The sequence below is a fragment of the Ctenopharyngodon idella genome, chromosome 23 (assembly GCF_019924925.1).
Source record: "Ctenopharyngodon idella isolate HZGC_01 chromosome 23, HZGC01, whole genome shotgun sequence".
Classification (NCBI taxonomy): Eukaryota; Metazoa; Chordata; class Actinopteri; order Cypriniformes; family Xenocyprididae; genus Ctenopharyngodon; species Ctenopharyngodon idella.
The window spans coordinates 18,956,676-18,981,455 of NC_067242.1; the positions used below are offsets into that span (position 1 = coordinate 18,956,676).

Genomic DNA, 24,780 nt, shown 5'->3' on the forward strand with positions numbered 1-24,780 from the left:
CCTTGGCTCCTCACTCCCTTTGCTCTGCCTGGGATCATCCTCCTTCTGGCTCCACCGGCTTCCTCGTTCCTCCAGCTCCACCTTGGTCAGTCATTGCTCTGCCTTCACCATGGACTTCTGTGCCTTTGTCTGCGGCTCATCCCTCCACCCCTTCAGCCCTGTCTGGCTCTTCCTTCCAGCTCTGCCTCAGTTGCACTCCACCTCGGCCACTCATCACAATGACTCCATCTTGGTCTCCAAGATCTTTGGTGTTGTCCGGTCTCTTTGGCTCTTTGGCTCTGCCTGGGTCTACATCTCCACCGACTCCACCTCTGTCAGTGGTCTCCCTGGTTCCTTCTGGCCCCTCCACTAAGGCTCCACCATGGCTCCTCCCTCCATTCGCTCCACTGCGGGCGTTCAGTCTGCTAACATTATGCTTGTTTAAAATGCATCGACGCTGTGCAGATCGATCGGCGTATGACATCAAAGTACCGCGAGAGCGATTTTAAAAGCATAAGGATTTGTATGCTCTCCAATCGCTTTCGCTGTACTTTGATGTCATACGCCGATCGGTCTGCTCAGCGCCGATGCATCTCGAACAAGCCTATTGTTTGGGGTCACTCCCTGGCTCCTCCCACCGTCATCTCCTCCCTGGCTCCCCCCTTGTCCTGGGATGTCTTCATCTTCTAGCTCTACATCCTAAGCCCCTGCCCACCCTTCCTCCTTTGTTGGACTTTTGTTGTTGATTTAAGGCATGTGGACAAGCCTTTTTGATGGGGTGGTGGTGATGTTATGTCTGTTTTTGTGTTTGAGTTTGGGTTTGGGTTGAGATTTTTCTGTGTTGGTTCCTTTGTCCCTGTTCATTAGTTAGCATGGTTTTTTGATTTGCACTAATGTTACACCTGTATCATGTTAATTATTTGTTCAGTCCCTAGTGTTTCCCTATGTATTTATAGCCCTGTGTTTGTTACTTTTGTCAGGTCTCATCTCTAATAGGTGGTTGTTCTGTTTCTCGCGTTTTTGTTTCCTGATATCCTGAAAAAGTGTAATTCAGCCTTTATTTTCTGTCTTTGATTCAACCGCTTACTGACACCAACTAACTGAATTAAAAGTACGAAAATTAATAAAATTAAAACTGAAATAATTAAAGCTATATATAAACATTTAATAATAATAATAAAATAATAATAAATAACAACTAATAAAAATTTTAATAAAAATGACAAAAACACAACAAAATTAGAACTTAAACTAAAATTAAAATGAAAACAGAAAATAAAAAAATAAAAGCTAATTCAAAATAATAAATACTATAATAGGTAAAACTTTATAATAAGGTCTCATTTGTTAACATTAGTTGATGCAATAAACTAACAATGAGCAATTTATTTTTACAGCATTTATTAACCTTTGTCAGTGTTAGTTAAAAAAATCATATTCATGATAGTTCACAGTGCATTAACTAACGTTAACATACAACTTTTGATCTTAAAAATATAGTAGCGAAAGTTGAGATTATCATTAAGATTAATAAAAGCTGTAGAAGTATTTTTCATTGTTACAGAAAAACCACATGAATTTCCCATGTTTTCCACATGTGATCACTCTTACCACATGTGATGACATGTGGACATGTTGCCAAGTTTCACATGTGATCACATGGATTTCACATAAGAACTGTTTCAAAACCACATGTTTCCCATGTGCAAAGTGTGTTTCACATGTGTTTTTGCACTTGTGAAATTCATGTTGTTTATAGTTCAAATTAACAAATATAGTTAACTAACTTATTGTAAAGTGTTACCCTATAATTTTATATAAATAATACTAAATTAATACTGGTAAATTATAATTTCATAGTGCTTAATTTGTTAAGGTAGCCAGGATATTCTTTCAAAAAAACTCACCTTTATGTGTTTCACTTGAAAAACGTCAGGGTGAGTAAATAATGACAGATTTTTTTGTCTTTAATTTTAAGTTATTTTTTCTTATTTTTGTTCACAAACTGCAATTCCCTCTCAGTAGGGTTGAATAATGACCCAAAGTGTATGCAAGACAAGTGAGTGCCATCCATGCAAAAAAAAAGTGACCCATACTTTTTGACATCTTGTCAGGAGTACTTGAATTTGCAAAAACAAATTTGCAAAAAAAAAAAGAAAACATGACAAGCAACATAAAAAAGGATCTCAATAAGCAAGATGGTAACATCCTAATGATTACCATCTCAATGGCAATAATGAAGGGTTTTGACACAAAACAAAATAAATAGTACAAGAAAAAAAACGACACTGACTCACGGACACTGACTAGACAAACATTTAAATACATGAAATTGAGTGTTTTAAAGAGTCTTACCTTCAGATTGTCTGTTACACCCTAGTTGTGTTGTACTCAGATTCATGTTTGTTTAGAGACCCAATGAGGCAGAACCTGGAATATCATTGCTTGTATGTTTAATATCACTGTATTTTTTGCATAAGGAATTATAATGCACATTTCATTTGTTTGGGGCCTAGTTCAGCATTTATTTGAAATAGAAATAACATTATAAATATTTACGGTCACTTTTGATCAATAGAATCCTTGCTGAATAAAAGTATTAATTTTTATTTTTTTTTTATTTTTATTTTTTTAATTCTTACTGACCCCAAACTTCTGAACAATAGTGTACATAATGGTTACAGGTTCAGACTATAACCATTGCTCGCTGAAAAGGGGAACGAGACATTGCATCATGGAGTTGACGCTATGGGAACCCTCCTTGTGAGTCAGAGTCTGAACTCTGAAATGTGTGTTACACAGCAATTTTGATTGGCTATCGCAGTCAGGTGACACCTAGTAAGAACATCATCAGCTTGATTTGTATGAAGGAAGACTTACAGGCATGCCGAAAGTATGGCAACACAACACAGCATCTCATTCCCCTTCTCAGGGAACCATGGTTACAGTCGTAACCTGAGACATTCCCTTTCGAACTCTAGACTGCATCATCGAGTTCACACTATGAGAACGAAATACCCAATACGCCATACTGCCTAAATGCCTGCTCACTGTGCTGTGAAATCATCAAAGAACTAAGCTGTAGCCAAAGATTGCCATATAGTGCACCTAGTGACCCAGAACTTACAGCCTGAGGCAATGTCGAACATGCGATCTCCAGGATTATTTCGCAGCAATAGATCTGAGGGATGCGTACTTCCATGTCTCGATTTTGCCTTGACACCAACCGTTTCTTCGGTTCGCTTTTGAGGGTCAGGCATACCAGTATAAGGTCCTCCCTTTTGGGCTGTCCCTGTCATCACGCGTCTTCACGTAGGTCGCAGAGGCTGCTCTTGCCCTGTTAAGGGAAGTGGCCATTTGCATTCTCAACTATCTTGGCGAATGGCTGATTGTAGTTCACTCTCGAGATTTGTTGTGTGCACACCGGGACCTGGTGTCCATGTGCAACAGCACACAGTGTCAGGGTCCTGGTCCTGGCACATCAGCTGTCTTGAGTTGGTAGCATTATTGCTGGCCCTGCGGAGGTTTCGACCATTGATCCAGGGCAAGCACATGTTGGTCAGGACGGACAACATGTCACAACTCACCCGCAGTCTCCTCTGGAGTCAGTCGTGACTGAAGTCACCGTGAGCCACTCACATCCCAGGTGAACTCAATCGAGCAACAGACATGCTCTCGCGACGAGTTATGGTTCAAGGGGAGTGGAAGCTCCATTCTCCAGGTCCAGCTGATTAGGAGTTGATTCGGTGAAGTTTCCCAGGAATTACCCCATTGCCCGCTGTGGTATTCCCTGGCCGAGGTACCCCTCGGCATGGACACGCTGGCCCACATGGACTTGGTTCTTGGAGCTCATGCTCCTTGAGACAGCCCCTTCCTGGCGAAACCCCCTGAGTAAGGACCTTCTTTCTCAGGAACAGGGCACAATCTGGGACCTGCGGCCAGTCCTCCGGAACCTCCATACCTGTCCCCTAGATTGGACACAGAAGACTTGTGTGGGATATCACCAGCAGTGACACCATCACTTAGGCTAGAGCCCTGATAATCAGGTTCCTCAGAGGCACCAGTAGGTTACATCCTCTTAGGCTATGCCTTATTACTTCATGGGATCTCTCTGTAGTCTTGCTAGGCCTACAGAGAGCTCCTTTTGAGCCCTTGGGGTTGGACCTAAGTGCCTCTCTTTGAAGACGGCCCTCCAGACCGCACTCACTTCCATCAAGAGGATTGGGGACCTGCAGTTGTTCTTTGCCAGCGAAACATGCCTTGAGTTTGGTCCGGCATACTCTCACGTGATCCTGAGACCCCGGGTGGGCTATGTGCCCAAAGTTCCGATTACCCCTTTCAGGGAACAAGTGGTGAGCTTGGAAGCCTCATGATGAGGCAGACCCAGCCTTGTCATTGCTGTGTCCAGTACGTGCCTTGCGTGTTTACTTGAACCACACGCAGAGCTTCAGAAGCTCTGAGCAGCTCTTTGCCTGTTTTGGGGGACAGCAGAAGGGGAAGACTGTCTCCAAACAAAGGATTGCCCACTGGATTGTGGATGCCATTGCCTTGGCATACCAGGCCAAAGGTGTGCTTTGCCCCTTAGGAGTGCATGCACACTCTGTGTGAGTTCCCTGGACTGGCGTGTGATGTGAGTTCCCTGGATGTGAGTTTTCCCTCAGCACCCAAATTCAGCGAAGGTATTTGAGGCCAGGCCCAGTACTCATGACGCATACCCTTTTCAGGTCAGCCTGTATACTTGGGCTACGTGCTCCATATGTTGTGATTTCCTGATGGTAATCCCATATGATGTACTTTCCACGCTAAAGTTTCCCTAATGGTAAACCTGTGTCTTTCCCTAGGCAAAGCTCCATCTCTGTCACCAGTCGCTGTGTTTGTAGTAGTTCCTCAATTTTCAGGTAGGACTTACCGCAGGGACCTCATTCTACGTGTGGTATTTCCCAGTTGGTAAGTACATGTTATGTGTTCTCCACATACTAACCTGCCTTGGGGCAGGATATGGTCTCTGTAGTGTTCTTTACCTATTCCCATGGTAAGTACTGTCCTCTCTGTCCCTGCGTGGTACGAAGGACTACACGGCTTACATGGGGCGTTGGGTAGGTTGCAAAGGTGCAATGCTTTTGTTATCCAGCATGCAGGGCTTGCCAACATCTGAACCACCAAAACCTTATAACGGTTCCCTGGGGGATCCCTAGTGTCAGTCATCGACACCATATCAAAGTGACTGACAGATAGGGAACGTCTCGGAATGAGAGAACAAGACATGGTGTCCACAACGTTCTTCTGCCACAACGTTGAGCTGCCTGCTGAAATGGCCTGGACACTGTCTTGACTCCTCAGCACAAACCTGAATGAGTGATGCATGCCTTCTCCCATATGCGTACCCATATGTCCGGGGCAGTAACATGTAAATTCCACTCGCCAATTCTCATTGGCCTTTTCTCAGAGTATAAGAGGTGTTTGGGGCTCCCAAGTCCAGCCCCTAGTATCAGTCATCAACACCACGTCTCGTTCTCTGCATCAGGGAATGGAGGTTGCAGTAGTAACCAAGAAGTTCAACACCTGCTACGCCCAATACGCCAGAGAGCATGTCTATATCATCTCCATAGCGCAAGCTTTCTGAAGACAACAAGGGAGGTTAAGCCATAAATGCCTCTCTGTGGCAACCATGGCAGCAAGTGAGCGGCCGATGGAACAGCGCCTGCGCGCCTGTGATGTCACTTGACTGCGGTAGCAAATCTTACAAAACTGGCATGTGGCACATGCTTCAGACACCGGCTCACGAAGAGTGTTCCCATAGTGTCAACTCCACGACGCAGTGTAGAGTTCCACTTTGAAACGAAACCTTGTTAAAACAGAAGCCCTTTTGATAATTTCACATATATTCTCACTGAAAACGGACCTTAAAAAAGTCTTATTTATTTCTTAGTTCCATCTTCATGCAGCATATCTTTAGCTAAACATTAACACTTAGAAGTGTTAGCCTTTGCTAATAGAGCTGTAAACATACCGCAGGCATATTCTTAATGCATCTTCTTTATTTCTACAGCTTTTACAAACTCAACTCTGACTGTGATGGCTGTCTCAGTGACAAAAAGAGAATATCAAAGCAAAACAAAACAAAACAAACAAAGAAGAAAAGACAGCTAAAAAAAATTAATGAGAAGCTGAGTAGAGGAGTTAAAGAGGAATAAAAATAAGAGTGGGAGTAAATCCTTCCAAAGTATGCATTATGATGAATTTGTATCATCAAAAATCAATGGATACTGACCGCTGCACTGCTTTCTCGTGTCTGGACAGCCTGTGGCTAGTGGTGGGCACTTCTTCCAGGTCATCATCCAGGTCACAGGCATCTGCGGCATCTTGTGAGTAGGTGTGTCTCATTACCAGAATGTTCCTGCGGTTGGTTTGGGGAGGAAGTGGCCGCATGGGTTGTGGTGGGAGGTCCGTCAGGATGGCCGCCGCCGCCTCACGGGCACTCAGGTTAGTGCGGCTGCCCTTGTTGCTGGACAGCTGTGAAGAACCGCAGTGATGCTCGTGGACACAACGCGAGGAGGCGCGCCGCAGCTTGTGGTAGCTCTCAAAGTCTTCGGCCAGCTCGGCCAGGTCTGCGGATGTGGCCGCAGCGCTGCGGAGAGTGCAGAGTTCATAATGCGGTGGCTCCTGGAACACCTCCTGGAACATGGTGGGGTCAAAGTCTTCTCGCCTCAGGATGTACTTCTTCCGTGGCTGCTTGATTTGAACGATCACCGATACAACCAGTAGGATCAGTACGATGCAGCACGTCACGCCGATGATAGTGCCGTTGGTGTTATTCAGGTTGTCCAGGATGTTGGCTTTCCGCTTTTCTGCAAAACACAACAAGAAGCATAATAAATTATTACTGCAGGCATGCAATGTCATCGCAGGTTACCTTCTGTTGAAACTGTTGTATCAAAGAGATTACAAACAGCACACAGAAGTAGTAAATCATTCTAATGGGAGAGCTTTGACATTTATGTAGCACAGTGAACGTATAACATCTGCGCTGGCTATGGTTCAGAGGAGAGAAGCATTTGCATTCAGATGTGCAGACAAACCTCAAACTAAGGCTTTATGATATTTATTTCAAAATTAAATAATTTGGCTTTATGTCATTGTGCCAATACCAAAAAAAAAAAAAAAATATATAAATATATATATATATATACGTGTGTTATCTGCAACTTCTTTGTATATATTAATTTTTTAATATTATTTATTAATATTTATTGTATTTTTTTTATGTTTTCTTTTTTTACTTTTTGTTTTTACTGTTCATCTTGGTCTGAGGAAAATAATAAGTATTGTATCATAAAGTTGATATATATTATATATTTAATAAATAACATGTTGTTTCCATTAAATAATTAAATGAATTTGGCTTTTATAATGTCATTGTACTAAAAACAAAATAAATGATTCAAATATTATCAGCATATTTCATTTGTATATATTAATTTTAATATTAATTAATTTAGTAATATTTACTTTGTATTGCTTGTTTTTACTTTTTATTTCTTACTGTTCATTTTGGTTTGACGAAATTATAAAGCACTAAATATGACATATAATATGAAATTATTCAAATATTATATATATATATATATTAAAAAAATAACTATTTTGTAATTTATTTTGTGTTTTTTTTTGTTTACTTTTTTTTTTATTACTGTTTAAAACCAAGGCTAATTAAAATAATTGTGATTAATATCATGATTTACAATCAATCTTTAGAAAGCAAAATGAAACAAGTCTACTTTAGTAAATGTGTTAAAATGCTTTTTAAAATATTTTTTTTTAACTTAAATTTTCAGTGGACCCCCAGTATGAATATTATTCAATTAACATGAGTATTTATTACATCAATTAAATTCTACATTCGACATTTAATTGATAATGACTAATAAATTATGTTTGATGTCAAAGATGTTTGAGACAAAAAGGTTTTTTTTGTTTTTTTTTTAAACAATTGTTCTTCCCTAGTATTGTGGGGAAAAAAACGGCACTCCTGTATCTTCTATATTGAGGCTCCCAGCAATATTTACGACATTCAGTTAATTCAGCTTGAACAGCTTATGTGAAATATAAGCACAGATATAGCTGAACTGCACTTATGAATTGATGTTATTATTCAAATCCAGCCTGAGCCAAAGTCATTCACATATACAAATTAATTTCTAGTGGCCTGCTCATTTTTCCAAAAGGCATTAAAGTCAGTCAATGAACCCCAGCGCCGAGGTTTGAGGGCTTTATAACAAGGTCTTTTTTAACAGCTGTGGGTCTGTGAAGCCAGCAAGATATTTGTTGACTAACTATAAAACATTTAAACTTTAAGATAATTCTTTCCTCCGAGTATTGATCATCATTAGAGAAAAATGTGGGCAAGATATGCACTCACAAACCACTAAAGATTTGAGAGGATATTAAAAAAAGTACACTTTACCTTTGCAGTGGTTCTCGTCCCAAGGGTAGACGCAATTCTGGACTCCGTTGCACACCAGCGTGTTGTTGATACACATGTTACTGTGGCAAAAGAAAGTATCTGCCTCACAGGGAGCTGATGAGAGGGAAAAATGGATAATGCTAATGTCATATTACACTTCATTTATTCCTGTTAATAAGATGCTGTCTATAATCTTATCCTCTGAACACAATTAATCTCACAAATCACACTGCATGTCTATCTGACTGTGTCTGTGCATCAATATAGTTCAAATTTAGAAACCCATTACTCAAACCAACCAAATCAAATTCTGTTGCCTTCTGCTATGCATGAATTTTAATACAGCTCTTCAAATATGCATGGAAACAAGTCCATGTCTGTTGAAGCTGCACAGATATTTTGTAATATAATTCTATTAATATTATTCTGGTTTTACCTCAAAAAAAAGAGTTGACATATGCATATACAATGAATAAAATTCAATTAAATTACTGAATAGATTAAAATTTATTCAATAATTTCACAAGTTTCTCCTAATTGCCAAGATGTGGTGATGATAATTAATGCAGACACAAACTGCAAGTACTTTATTATTTCCAAAAGCACTAAAATCATTCAAGATCAAAGAAGATTAATCTAATATTTGTGTCATATGTGAAAAATATATTAGAAAGAGTGTTCAAACAGTCTCCATTTGAGCTGAAAAATGAATAAATGTCTCAGCTGAAATCATAAAATGATAAATGAGAAAGTACGCATTAAGACAACCTCTCATAACATTTACAACATCACTATCTGAAGGCTCAGCCAAGGTGACTTTCAGAAGGGGCGGAGCTTCGGTCTCAATCACCTCGCATGCATAAGTAGGCTACCTCACACGCCCATCAATGTGTGACCAGTTCCCACATACCTCACTTGACATTTTGCAGTCTGCAGAGGACATAGATCACCTAGTTCGTACAAAAAAACCCTAAAATAACACAGCTTCAAGGTTGACTGAATGTACCTTGCGGATTTATTAATGACCGTATCCCCGAGCTGTTCCCAGGTGAGAAATAACAACGTAAATTAGGATGACTCATCATTCCAGAAGTGCCGTCCTCACGACTCTCGCCTTCACATTCTGATACAGTTCCACTTCCCACCACAAGGTGGCGCTGCAGCCCTGTACTTCTCCTAAAAAAGGCACTGAAAGAGACTGGACTTTCTTTAAAGGTGCTTCAACCTCCATAGAAATTATTTTACAGAGACCTTACACTAAAAGTGGTAACACTTTACAATAAGGTCTCATTAGTTAAGGCTGAAATATCAATTAGCAATATATTTTTACAGCATTTATTAATATGTTAATGTTAGATAAAAAAAAAAAAAAAACAATTATTAATTGTTTGTTCATGTTAGCTCAATAGTGCATTAACTAATGTTATACCAGAAAATACTTTTTCAGTCATTCAACTTCAAAAACTTAAAGATCTCAAATTTATTGAATTAGTCATATATGTAAGAATCTGGTTGTAAAAAAAAGTTGAAACCATTTAGTCACTGATCTAAAAACATAATTTGCTTCTAGAGCGAACACACAGTTTCACTTATTTAAAGGTATGTTGGGCAAGACTCTTTTCAGTGGATGGTGGTTTCCCCCGTTCAGCTGCTGATGCTAGCAAACCAGAGGGAGAAAGCGAGTGAGAGAGGGGGTGCATAAGTAAGTGTCTGAACAAGTTATGCAGGGGTGTTACCCGGGCAACCGCACATCCTGTGTTCATTCACTGGATAGGGCTGCACAAAGGACACTGGGCTCCTACACAAATCCACCTATCGCCATTCAACGAAGACTGACGCAGGCGCGCAGCTGCCTCTTTCCATCTCAGAAAGAGCATTATGTGTTTTCTGCACCCTCAAGGGCCTAAGAACCAAAACCACGGACTCATTCCCTCAACCATTCTTTTCCAGCATGCTTCAGGATATCCGCCTCTCTCTTTAAACGCACACTAATGTCTATTAAAGCTCCGCAATCAATCAGAAGAAGTGGAAGCTGGGCTGCTATGCTGCAGTCTGGTACTGTGCACAAAATTGCTGGTTTACTATTCTTAGTGCCAGGGGTTTTCAAACTTTTTGATGCCAAGGCAAGGGCCCTCAAATATGATGATCCTTCCTGCAAAGAACCACTTTCCTAAAATGCAAAGAAAGCTATATACTTCACATGTATTAAAAAACTTTTTTATGCGTTTTGGCCGTTCATTTACACAACAACGATGGCCTGAAAACGCAAACTTTTGAAACCCAGTTTTAAAGTGGACGTTTTTGAAAACGATACCCTTATCATCTCTGTGTGAACTGCAAAAATGTGAATCTGTGAAGGGGCATGCACATGTGTATTACGTTTAGTCTATCCACCTTATTTTTTAATGTGTTTTCTGTGAATATGTGAGACTTATTTTTGGTGCGCCAAAAAAAACCCCAAAATAACGAATTATTTAGTGATGGCCGATTTCAAAACACTGCTTCAGGAAGCTTCGGAGCGTTATGAATCAGCGTTTCGAATCCGCAGTTCGGAGCGCCAAAGTCACGTGATTTCAGCAGTTTGGCGGTTTGACACGCGATCCGAATCATGATTCGACACGCTGATTCATTACGCTCCGAAGCTTCCTGAAGCAGTGTTTATATTATATGTTTATATGTTTATATTATATGTTTATATAGCAGTGTAAATATTCTCGTTGCTTTATAATATTAATATTGAACCACTGTACTCACATGAACTGATTTAAATATGTTTTTAGTACATTAATGGATCTTGAGAGAGGAAATGTCATTGCTTCCTATGTAGGCCTCACTGAGCCATCGGATTTCAACAAAAAATATCTTACTTTGTGTTCCAAAGATCAACGAAGGTCTTACGGGTGTAAAACGGCACGAGGGTGAGTAATTAATGACAGAATTTTCATTTTTGGGTGAACTAACCCTTTAAAGACTGTAAAGTTTTTATCCTTTTTGTCCCACTTTTTTTTTTTTTAATATCTTTTTGTCATTGATTGTGTTAAACTGCTAAATAAACTAAACTGACTCAACTGCTGGAAAGGTGTCATTTATATTTTAAAAGGTTTTGCCCAAAATGGTCAGGAAATTGTTGATGTACCATTGAAGTGTAGTTGAAATATTAAGCTGGGCATACACTGTGCTATTTTCGTATAAGTATATTTTACTAAGTATATTGTTAAATATATCTCTGATTGTGTTTGGCTGAAAGAAGATAGTCATATACACTTAGGATGGCTTGAGGGTGAGTAAATCATGGAATAATTTTAATTTTTGGGTGAACTATCCCTTTAATTCAACAGCAGTGATGTAGAACCAATCATGGTGTACTGCTGATCCAATGGCATTACCATTGATTTTTGTTGAAATCTTACCATTGTTTCAACATTAATTGTCGGAGCAAAAGTGATATTGAACCAACATCATTTTGTATTGTTAATTCAATGCAATTAGCATTGACGCATCAACACTGACTCAACGTTGTTTCAATGATTGCTTGCTATCTGGGATATAACACATACGTATGCGCTACAGTATATATACACTGCTTTTGCTGTGCACAATGAGGATGGTAGCATTATTTCCTTTTAATCTTTTACCCATCAGCATCGGCACGGTGTGATTAGGCTGGGGTCAGTTTTAGGGGCCACTGGGACAAGACGAATGGTGACGGGGCGTCACAGGACCGGTGGTGAGACCATTACAAAGAAAGCCGTTTGATGCCGGCAGTGTGCACTAATGATGAGTGTGCTACCAGCCAAACATTAAACCCCCATTTTATCACCCTATATCCACTTTCTCTCTCTCAGCACTTCCTCTCATAGCCAGATACTCAATCTTTATCGTTCCTCTCCTGGCCCTCTTTTCCCACAATACTTCATCCTCTTTTAGAGCACCCATCCTTCTTTCTTCTGTCTCTCCTCCCCCATTACGCTTTATAGTCTCTGATGCTGCTAGCGCTGCCACCCGGAGAGATGCGACTCCAACTGCGCATGACCAACGAATCAAAGACACCCGGGTGGCAGGGCACCACCGCAGAACCCACGTTTCCTAGAAAATGCTCTGTCCCCGCAGAAACAGCTTATCCCTTAAATGAATAATCCTGTAATTCTGTGCATCTGTGGTCTCCCCCGTAGCCCGTATTTGTATGAGGGCTACTTAGCAGAGGGAACAGGGGAAGTGATCTTTATATTCAGCATGGGGAGGTATGCAACCGATTTTGCAGGGCTACAGAGTAATGTTCCTGTACTAATTAAATAACAAATAGTTTACGTGCCTCATTTTGAAAGAGAATTGCGTGTCCTTGCTTCATTAGAAAAGACTCTCTGTGCAAGTTAAAGGAATAGTTCACCCAAAAATAAAAATTCTGTCATCATTTACTCACCATCATGTCATTCCAAAACCTGTATGAATTTCTTTCTTCTGTGGAACATAAAAGAAGATCATTTGAGAAGTGCTTATTGTGCTTACAATAGAAGTCAATGGTTTGGTTACCAACATTCTTCAAAATATCTTCTTTTGTGTTCTGATGAAGAAAGACAGTTTTACAGGTTTGGTACGACATGATGGTGAGTAAATAATGACACAATTTCTTATTTTTGGGTGAACTATCCCTTTAAACTACATTTTTTTTTGATGAACAACATCGCTGTGCGTGTCCACCATGTTCTAACCTGCAAAAAGTATACCAGCACCAGTATAAACCAGTTTGCTGGTCTGTTCAGCAGGGTTATGCAAGATTTATAGTGTGTTTGTGGCTCAAATCACTGGCAGGACAGGACCAGCTAAATAAATGTGCCCTTGTTTCTTAAATGGACACATTGATGAGCTGTTTTTATTTCCCAAGTCCTGCTCGGTTTAGCGTTCTGTCAGGTATGAATGTGCTGGTGAAAATGAGAGCGGGAGAGCATTTTTGCTAAGTGTGTGGCTCATAAAACAGGGAATGAGTACAGAAGTGTTAGATGTCAGTGCTTGTCAAATTCTGTACAAACATGTACACAAGGGTGTAAATACATGCTTGCTGTGAGGTGAGATGAGTTTCATGAAAATTGTCAAGAAATGTCAAGGTCTTATTTCAACCAAAGGGTATATATATGTATATATATATATATATATATATGCAGTTGCAAGAAAAAGTATGTGAACCACTGGCAGAATGTTGGTAACACTTTATTTTAGGGTCTTTTAACTAGTTGCTTATTAGCATGCATATTACTAGAATATTGGCTATTTATTAGTACTTATTAAGCACATATTAATGCCTTATTCTGCATGACCTTATTCTACATTCCTAATCCTACCCAATACCTAAACTTAACAACTACCTTACTAACTATTAATAAGCAGTAAATTAGGAGTTTATTGAGGGAAAAGTTGTAGTTAATAGTTTATATGTGTTCCCTATACTGAAGTGTTACCAGAATGTTAATAATTTTAACGAAATAAGGGAGATAATACAAAATGCACATATTTTTTATTTAGTACTGTCCTGAGTAAGATATTTTACATAAAAGATGTTTACATATAATCCACAAGACAAAAAAAATAGCTTAATTTATTAAAATAACCCCATTCATAAGTATGTGAACCATTGATTCTTAATACTGTGTGTTTAGCACAATGCATTAAGAGTAAGGGGGGTGAAAACTTGTGTAAATTGTATTTAATTTGTCTTTCGGGAAACATGCAAGTATCTTCTGTTGCTTCCGAAGGGCAGTACTGAATGAAAAAAAATTATATTCAAGCGAAATAAGAAAAATTTGGACCTCTTCATCCTGTTCAAAAGTCTTTAATAGTTGTGTTTGAGTCTCTCAGTTGTCCTTCATTTGAAAAGATGGATCTCAAAATCATTCAGTCACTGTTGTAAAGGGTTCAAATATGCAAAAGATGGTGGAAAACTGAAGAATTTTTGGGACCTGGAGATTTTTTCTGAAGAACAGAGCTTAGTTTAACTGCTCATAATAAACAAGGGACTCGTGAACAACCATCACGAAACAAAAAAACAGTTGTAGATAATCCAGGTAACCACACACAGTATTAAGAATCAATGGTTCACAAACTTTTAAACTGGGTCATTATAATAAATACAGCTATTTTTTTTTTGTCTTATGGATTACATGTAAACATCTTTTATGTAAAATATCTTACTCAGGACAGTACTAAATAAAAAATAACATGCATTTTGTATGATCTCTCTTATTTTGTTAAAATTTTGCACATTTTCACAGATTCTGCAAGTGGTTCACATACTTTTTCTTGCAAATGTATATATATACATATATAGTACATTGTATTGCCTTTTATATGTTCAATTGGATGATTTTCATTATGACAATTAGATTGATGCTACATTACAGTACGGGGAAATTCTATTACAATGCATAGAATACAAAACATACTGTTTGAAAGTTTAGGGTCAGTAAGATGTTTTTTAAAATTAATTTTATTTAGACAAGGTGGATTAATTGGATCAATAGTGACAGTAAAGACATTTATAAAGTTACATAATATTTCTATTTGAAACAAACCTTCTATTCATCAAAGAATCCTGAAAAAAAATGTATCTTGGTTTCCAAAAATATTAAGTTATCAACGATGACAGTAATAAGAAACGTTTCTTGAGCAACAAATCAGCATATTAGAAAGATTTCTGAAGGATCATGTGACACTGAAGACTGGAGTAATAGCTGCTAAAATTCAACTTTGCCATCACAGGAATAAAATACATTTTAAAATATATTAAAATAGTTATTTTAAGTTGTAATTATATTTAACAATATTTCTGTTTTTGCTTTAGTTTTGATCAAAATAATGCAGTTTTATGAGCATAAAAGACTTTCAAAAACATTAAAAAATCTTACAGACTCCAAACTTTTGAACAGCAGTGTCATTGTCATTTTGATGTTAAATATGACTCATGCATTTCTTTATAAAATTCATTCAGTGTAAATAATAAAATAATAAATACAGTAAACGTACACATGAGAGTTGGATAGCTAAAGTGAGCTAAAGTGCAGTGTGTGTGTGTTTGTGTTTGTGTGTGTGTGTAAGGCTTACGCTCTTGGAAGGTTGTGAAGAGTATACGGAAGCGGCTCTTTCGGCTGCTCTCGTCGGCCCACATGCGAACCACGCCCAGCGCGGTCACCAGCATGACGTCGTTGGCCACCGTGCTGCAGAACTTATTCCTCAAGTCTTCCACCGAGCTGCTGCCGTCGTACACCGCCACGAAATTACGTTTACACTCATTGGAGTTCTGCATCTCATAGTCTAGGAAACGCAAGTAGATCTAAAAGAGAGGGGAAGAGAGCGAAAACACAGACTCTTACACCCATTGGAAATCTATTACTTCTAACACACTGGGAACTCGATTTCCACTCAGGAAATGGGCACTTCTGTCAAAAGAATCTTTTTTTCTTTCACCGGTTTCAATCCACCTATCCCAGCTGTCATATCAATGACATCTAGATTACCTGGTAAACTGTGTTTGCTCTAACAACAGATCTCTGTAGTCAGAAAAGCCTCAGATTGATGATAATTGCACAGATGAATTTCAACCCAAATACAAAACTGAGAGGTTTCAAAAAGTTGCAATGATGAGCTCTCAAAGAAGGGCAATAAACTACACATCCACTCATGCCAGCTCCTTTGGGCTCTCTAAAAACCAGCGAGGTGTTAGAACGAACCATCTGTTCTCCTCTCACCCAATCTAACCCTAATCAAGCTTACTTCACACCTCTCCTCCTATTTTCACCATTTGAAATATTAGAAAATTCTGTCATCTTTTACTCAACCTCATGTCTTTCCAAACCTGCATGACTTTCCTTCTTCAGTGGAACATAAAAGGTGAAGAATATCCAAAATTAATAATAATAATAATAATAATAATAATAAAAGTTTCATAAAAATGTTTCATATGATTTGTCATTTTCCAATGCTATTACTACTAAGTCAGCATGAAATAGAAACTGGTCATATAAAATGCATATTTCTAAATGCATTTTAGTGATCTTGTTGTGAATGATTTACCCATGCACGTTTCACTTAAAAAGCTTCCAATATATCATCCAATCATCTAGCCCACTTAAACCCCGCCCCTTTCTTACAATTGACTGCAAGCTCATAGTCAGATCTGCCTTCATCCGATCAACAACTAGTGAGATAAAACCTATGATTTCCGCCATGCAGAAACCGCGGAAGGAATCGTGGAATCCAGTCATAAAAACGGAATTTACTGTATAAAGCGGAATGTCATGGAATTTGTCAAATTTTCGATGAATGAATAAAAAGCAGGACAGTACACTTAAATCAAATTGCGATATAGACTAGTGTCCGTGAATGTTAAACCGCAACTAGACTATTTAAATATGATTCCTGCATGTCTTGTGTGCCTCTGAAATGAATGACGCGGAAGCGCGGTTTCATTACCTCACACACGCACGCACGCACGCACGCATACACACACTGAAGCACGTGCGATGCTCGTGGTGTTTTCATCCTCTGTCGCCTCACTATATTGGGAAATGAACGCACGAAATTCATCTCCAGAGCCGCTCTGAAAGTCACTTCATTAGCATTTAACTACTTCGTTTGAGAAAACTATCGTCATAAACACAGAGAAACTCAAAGCTCTCGGCAACATGTCAAAATAAAAGTTCGATTTAACTTGACAGAAACATATTAATGTTTTACAGTAGAATTTAAATAATTTAATAATAAATTATTAAAACTGTCTTTTTAAGGAATAATCTCAGTTTTTCTATCATTTTTAATTTTAACAGTGAAGCTCTGTTGTGCAGCACATTGTCAAAAAAGTTTCATTTCATGATTAAAAGATAAATTAAATGGTATGTGTTCAGTTGATTGCAGGAAAAATTAAAATACGGAACAGAATTTTTGAAAAAGCAAAGCATTTCATAAAAATACTTTTTTTTTAATTAATACATTTTGTTGTTTTTAAGAATTCCATTAATTAGACATGCTTTTTTGATTATTAAAATATAATTAAACCATTAAAATGGAATCCAGAAAAGTTAAAACAGAAAACAGAATTTGGTAAAAAATAAAAACAGAATTTGAGAGGAAAGAATAAAACATATATCATAGGGCCATAAAAAATGGATTTTTTTGTTAAACTTTTAATAAATTGTTGGTTTCATTATTTCAATTAATTAGACATTTTTGATTACTAAAATTTAATTTAACTATTAAAATGGAGTCCAAAAAAAAAAAAGAGAAAAAAAAAAACGGAATCCAGAAAAATTAAAACGGAAAGAACGGAATTTGGGAAAAAATATTTCATAGGGCCCTAGATAAAACCCTACATTTTTTTCTTTTTAAAAAAAAAAAAAAAAAAAATCTTTTACAATTGGAAGTGCATCACAGTACGGAAGAAAAGATCAGTCACTACTTCCATAACATTGCAGCATTAAGGTATACAATGTGGGAATGAATAACCTGCTAAATTTCGGTCTCTCAGCTATCATATGTCTTCAGAAGATGCAAATGGATAACTTTTATGATACTTTCACGATGGTTTTGCATCCTTTTTGGAGATTTAAATCTCCAGTTTCCATTTATTGTAATTGCATCAAAAAAAAAAAAAAAAAAAAAGAGAGCAGCACACTCTTCAAAATATCTCTTTGTGCTCCACAAAAAGTCAGTCAAACAGTTTTGGAACAACATGAGGGTGAGTTAATGACAGTTTTAATTTTGGGTGTACAATTCCTATAAATACACAGCTAGAATGACCCATACCATGATAAACACTAGTCTATTTGACAGATTTGACAGAATAAAACCTTCCAAATATTAGCACAGAATGTTCTGCTTTCAGCAGGTGAAGTTTGCAGTCTAAAGTGAGGTGATTTTACATTTAATAAGCACTCGGTGTTCCATTATGACAAGTAAATGAAGCACCTCAGTTCAACCAGTGGGTAAAGGCTCATGTGTTACTCGGCAGCTCACAAAATCTTCTTACTGTTATAGTATTTCATTCAGCATATTTCCACTACTATAGTCGGTGTGTCATGCCAGCGACATTAGTCGGTTTGTCCTTGCCACCCACAATATACTCACACCTACGATATAAGTAATGAACTAGTGACGCCATAGTCTTTCTGGAATGCTGCGGAGTGTACAATCTCTCTCATCATCAGCAAAACAGCATGGGGGCGTCACTTATAGCCATGCTGTACATAAACTCCACTCACTCACATCTGAACAAATGAAACATACAGTATAAGGGTTTCCAATCTCCTTAGAGAATCACATGAAGATGAAAGGAGACTCACTACCGTATGTGCTAGCTTGTTAGCACTTTTTAGACTCAATTCACTAGGTGGAATATGAGGAATGTGCGAGACGGCAATTATACTGAATTGATTTCAAAAGGTTGTCCAGATCAGTAAATAAAGCATAAGGGAACCTGACCGGTTATTAAGATAGACTCGCCTAATAATCTAACAACCTTAGGGCAGCTGAAAGCAAAATCCAGAAACGGATGCTGAAAGTGCATCCACTGACAACTGAATAGCCAGTTACTAACAGTGCCTTATGAACCCTAAGGTAGAGGAATGTATGTGATAAAAACAAATATTTAATCTAAAGATATGGGCTGTCCTCAGACCAGTCACAGTAGTCTTATCATTGCACCCTAATTAGTGGTGCTTTTAATTTTTATATTTTCAACCCCAAAAGTTTGACACAAAACTCATCCAACACCATCTGTGCTACTAACTGAATAACACTTGTATTTGTGCTCAATGAAGAAAAGTGTGCTATAATATATATATATACCGATCAGGCATAACATTATGAGCACCGACAGGAGAAGTGAATAACACTGATTATCTCTTCATCACGGCACCTGTTAGTGGGTGGGATATATTAGGCAGCAAGTGAACATTTTGTCCTCAAAGTTGATGTGTTAGAAGCAGGAAAAATGGGCAAGCGTAAGGATTTGAGTGAGTTTGACAAAGGGCCAAATTGTGATGGCTAGACGACTGGGTCAGAGCATCTCCAAAACTGCAGCTCTTGTGGGGTGTTCCCGATCTGCAGTGGTCAGTATCTATCAAAAGCGGTCCAAGAAGGAACAGTTGTGAACCGGTGACAGGGTCATGGGCGGCCAAGGCCCATTGATGCACGTGCACAGCAAAATCCCCAGAGTTAAATCAACTCTGCTCAGAGAACATATGGTCCCTCTCTACATAGAGTTAAAATAACACTAAAGCAGAGTTAAAGTTAATGAGATAATATGCTGTTTGTGGAGTTGTTTATTCAGATCTTGAGAGATTTAATGTCTTTTATCTTCAGTTGATTTCATCTAAGGCTTCGGCTGGAAGTCATTTGTAGTTATTGTGTTTCTCTTCAGTGATTCTGCTTGTTAACAGCAGGTGTTCATCACTAATGCTCAATCATAACTTAATCACTGAATTATCTCATTAACTTTAACTCTGCTTTAGTGTTACTTTAACACTATATAGAGAGGGGCCATATGTAATCTGAGCAGAGTTGATTTAACACTGGGGATTTTTCTGTGTGGGGAGCGAAGACTGGCCCGTGTGGTCTGATCCAACAGACGAGCTTCTGTAGCTCAAATTGCTCAAGAAGTTAATGCTGGTTCTGATAGAAAGATGTCAGAATACACAGTACATTGCAGTTTGTTGCGTATGGGGCTGCATAGCCGCAGACCAGTCAGGGTGCCCATGCTGACCCCTGTCCACCGCCGAAAGTGGGCACGTGAGCATCAGAACTGGACCACGGAGCAATGGAAGAAGGTGGCCTGGTCTGATGAATCATATTTTCTTTTACATCACGTGGATGGCCGGGTGTGTGTGCTCCGCTTACCTGGGGAACACATGGCACCAGGATGCACTATGGGAAGAAGGCAAGCCGGCGAAGGCAGTGTGACGCTTTGGGCAATGCTCTACTAGGAAATCTTGGGTCCTGCCATCCACATGGATGTTACTTTGCCACGTACCGCCTACCTAAGCATTGTTGCAGACCATGAACACCCTTTCATGGAAATGGTATTTCCTGGAGGCTGTGGCCTCTATCAGCAGGATAATGCGCCCTGCCACAAAGCAGAAATGGTTATGGAATGGTTTGAGGAGCACAACAATGAGTTTGAGGTGTTGACTTGGCCTCCAAATTCCCCAGATCTCAATCCAATCGAGCATCTGTGGGATGTGCTGAACAAACAAGTCCGATCCATGAAGGCCCCACCTCACAACTTACAGGACTTAAAGGATCTGCTGCTAACATCTTGGTGCCAGATACCACAGCACACCTTCAGGGGTCTAATGGAGTCCATGCCTCGATGGGTCAGGGCTGTTTGGGCAGCAAAATGGGCGCCAACACAATCTTAGGAAGGTGGTCATAATGTTATGCCTGGAAACACCACTGACATTTCTTCAGAAAATGTACAAATGTAGCCTGTAAAAAGTGTAATAAATGTATCTTGTCCTATTGGAAGCAAATTCAGAGCAATCCTGATTCCTTACCTTAAACATTACATGTGAATCAGTAAAAAAAAAAAAAAAAGACTATATGAATACAAAACTCCTGCACCCCCGCCATCTGAAACAAGCCCCCTCTAGACTCAGAAGCAGGCTTGAATGCTTGAGTACAGTCTAATTACCCAGTAGAATTATTGTATCTCAATAACTCAGCTTTGTTCTCCTACTGCTCCTCTGGAATAAATTAGCCAGGGTTGCCTGACATCGAGACATCAACCTCTGGCCAGTTGGGGACTGCTGTCTCTTCAGGGCATGTGGATGTGTTTGAGGTGCTGTTCACATCCCCCTCTGTGCTGACTTATTTGTAGCCTGCATCTGCTGACGTTCCCACTGGAGCGGAGAGAAAAATCAGGACCGGTCGCAGCACAGAAATGCATGTGCGGATGAATTGCTGCAAACACATGATGACGTAATACACCCCGCCCCCTTTTCTTTTCCTATCTGTCAGTAAATCAAATAAGAAACCGAAAGATGAGATGTACATGTCTGGGAGGTTATACGCTTCTGGACTTAATTGGATGAGATATATAAAAGCCTGCGAGAGAGATGTGGCGAGGACAGGCATTTGAGCAACAGTAGCTGGTGTCTAGAGGAAGACACAACACTTTCCCCGCCATCTGTGCTCCAAACAATCATTCCTGTGAGATTTCAGGGCCAGACAAACATGACACTGATTCAGAGCTGCTACAGAAAATTATTCCAATGAAATGGACAATATTACACTTGTATGGAGACCACATGAAGTTATATGGACATTACGAGAGACATTAGGAACAGGAGGACAAAAGTCCTTTTAAGGCAAATCATAGGTAAAAGGCATACAATAAGCAGTTTTGCTGAAATATTGAATTTGAAACAAACATTTGAAAAATGCAGGTCTCATAATTATGTGTCAAGTTTAATAAGTCTCTTAAAATATCAGTACGACAAGGCCAGGTTAGGTCAGGTCAGGTTGTGAAATGTCATGCGGTGAAACCGTAAAAATATAATTAATAATTTATAAAATATTTAAAAACATGTTTTATAAAAATATATAAAATATTTATATATTATTAAAAGTTGGGGTTTGTTGGTTGGTTGGTAAGTTTGTGGTTGATAAGATTTTTACACTCACCAAGACTGCATTTATTTGATCAAAAAATAAAAATAAAAAAATATTTAAAATAACTGTTTACTATTTTAATATATTATAAAATGTAATCTATTACTGTGATGGAAAGTTGTATTTTTAGCATCATTACTCTAGTCTTCAGGGTCACATGATCCTTCAGAAATCATTCTAATATGCTGATTTGCTGCTCAAGAAATATTTCTTATTATTAGTATTAACAGTTGTGCTGCTTAATATTTTTGTGATACTTTTTTTCCCCAGGAGTTTTTGATGAATAGAAAGTTGATAAGAACAGAATTTATTTGAAAAAAAAAGAGAAAGTTTTGTAACATTGTTAATGTTTTTACTGTCACTTTTGATAAATGCATCCTTGCTGAAAAAAAATTATTGATTTCATAAACAAACGTACTGAAACCAAACTTTTGAAAGATAGTGTACATACAAAATGTGCATCTTAAACCAAATTCAGATCTAGATTCAGTTTCAGATAAAAAAGTTTTTTTTTTTTTAAACTAATAGCTGGGACTTATATTACATTTGCATTACAATTACTTCCAATCATTTTTCTGTGAGTGGTTCATATCCTCCCACTTATACTACTTCTGCTCACAGTCTGCCTTATAAATACTGGTTTATCAACACTCTCTGAAGTAACTGGAGGAAAAAAGGCAAAGTCTTCATAATAAGCATTGTGTACAGATTCATACAAATGCAATCATGAGTCATAATGCTAGAATTTTCAGTCTCCTTTGAGCAGTGCTGGTGGATGATAAAAATGCTTGAATAGCTGTGTGAAACTAATCGCTGTGAAACGAACAAGGGCATATGCTTTTGATTTGTGCCTCTGGAAGGACATCAGATAGAACAAAAATCAATTTCTGAAGCAATAAATCACATTAAACACAAATATTATCACAGAGCCATAGCAAAATACAGATTTTTGCTCTCCAGTCAACACTATCGCTATCTAAAGATATACAGGAAATGGAGGCAATTTATTGTGTTTAGTCATATGGCTACTGATCAGTTCCACAGGTAACTTAATGACTCTGGGCAAATCCATCTGTTACAGCTGAAGTGTGTTTAGTTTTATTGATGCTAAAATACTTTCTCCTTTCCTTTCCTTGCTTAATATGTGGGGCACATATTTATATATATATATATATATATATATATATATATATATATATATATACTGTAAAAAATAAATCTGTAAAACAACAGGAAAAGTACTGGCAGCTTATTACCTGGACATTTTCAAGCTAATTTTATGGACATTTACGTTAACCCTAAAACCCAACGCAATGAAGTTCAAAATTCATAATACTGGTAAAACACCTGTAAAAATTAATATGGAAAATCCCGTCAAATTAATACAGTACATTGTGCCCTATTTTTACGGATGTTTTTAAGAGTGTGTGTGTATATATATATATATATATATATGCCCTGCATATTAAGCAGGAAAAGGAGAAAGAATTTATATATATATATATATATATATATATATATATATATATATTTAAAACGATTATTCAGCAAGGACACGTTAAATTGATCAAAAGTGTGACAAAAACATTAAGCAGATTAAGCAAATGTTAATAATAAAAAATTTGAAATATTTATTGAGCACTAAATTATTTGTGATTATTGTAATTATTGATTTCTGAAGGATCAAGTGACACTGAAGAGTGGAGTAATGATGCTGAAAATGTTTCAAATATTAAAATTTTAAAAATATATTACAATAGAAAAGTTATTTTTAAATTGTAATAACAATCACAATATTACTGCTTTTACTGTATTTTTGATCAAATAAACGTAAAGATTTTTCGATTTAAAAAAATCTTACCGACCTCAAACTTTTGAACTAGTGTATATAGATAATTGGTTGCCAAGGACAACGTAATGGTCAACTGTACTGTTTAGAATATTATAAAAGAATGTGTGACTGCAGAATTATGCATTAATTGACCAAACAGAATTCAATGACAGCCATCTAATAAATGATCCTAATGAGGATGCATTTCTTTTTTCTCATTTGGATCAGAAAACATAGAACATAATAAAAGGGGGAAAAAATGGCACTCCAATCTTTTCTTACTGTTACTGTACCATAAAAATGGAAAAAGACAGGCTAAACGAAAGCATTAATGCTCTCTTAAAAATAAAGGTTGCAAAAGGGGGTTCTCATAGTAATGCCATTCAGAAAACAGTTCTTAAAAGAACCTTTTTTTTCTTAGTGTGAAGAACATTTTAAAAATCTAAAGACCCTTTTTCCATTCTAAAGATAATTTTGTGCAATGGAAAGGTTTTATGAATGTTAAAGGTTCTTTTTGGAACTATAGATGCCAATAAAGAAACTTTATTTTTAGGAGTGTAGTGAGACCAGGGCAGCTGTGTAAACTGCTCTGCTGCTCCAATTATATAAACAAATCTGACCCCAAATAAACTGGACCACCTGACCTTTTCCACATGGACACTTTTTCCTTGATTCTCATCTGCCATAAAAACAACAGCAGTCCTGCAAGAGCTCATTCTGCTGTATGTCATACGCCCAAGAACTGCCACATTTTTATCCTCAACAGAATTCCACCTAACCTCATACAAATCCGCCCCAAGATGTTTTCACAAAGGCTGCATAATGCAAACGACTGCAAAACAGGAAGCCAAAT

General features: G+C 37.9%; 1 protein-coding gene across 3 annotated transcripts in view; it reads right to left on the reverse strand.

The window, feature by feature from the left end:
* The window catches only part of neto1l (neuropilin (NRP) and tolloid (TLL)-like 1, like), a 106,961-nt gene that overhangs the window by 7,592 nt on the left and 74,589 nt on the right, over window positions 1–24,780 (reverse strand). For 2 of the 3 annotated variants that reach the window (XM_051882599.1, XM_051882598.1), the window contains 4 exons: window positions 15,536–15,764; window positions 8,444–8,557; window positions 6,251–6,827; window positions 2,335–2,409 (listed from right to left, as the gene is read on the reverse strand). In XM_051882599.1, the coding sequence (XP_051738559.1) occupies window positions 2,349–2,409; window positions 6,251–6,827; window positions 8,444–8,557; window positions 15,536–15,764 (981 nt within the window). In that variant the 3' untranslated portion in view covers window positions 2,335–2,348. The remainder of the gene's footprint in view (window positions 1–2,334; window positions 2,410–6,250; window positions 6,828–8,443; window positions 8,558–15,535; window positions 15,765–24,780) is intronic. The other variant, XM_051882600.1, reaches the window with a different exon arrangement.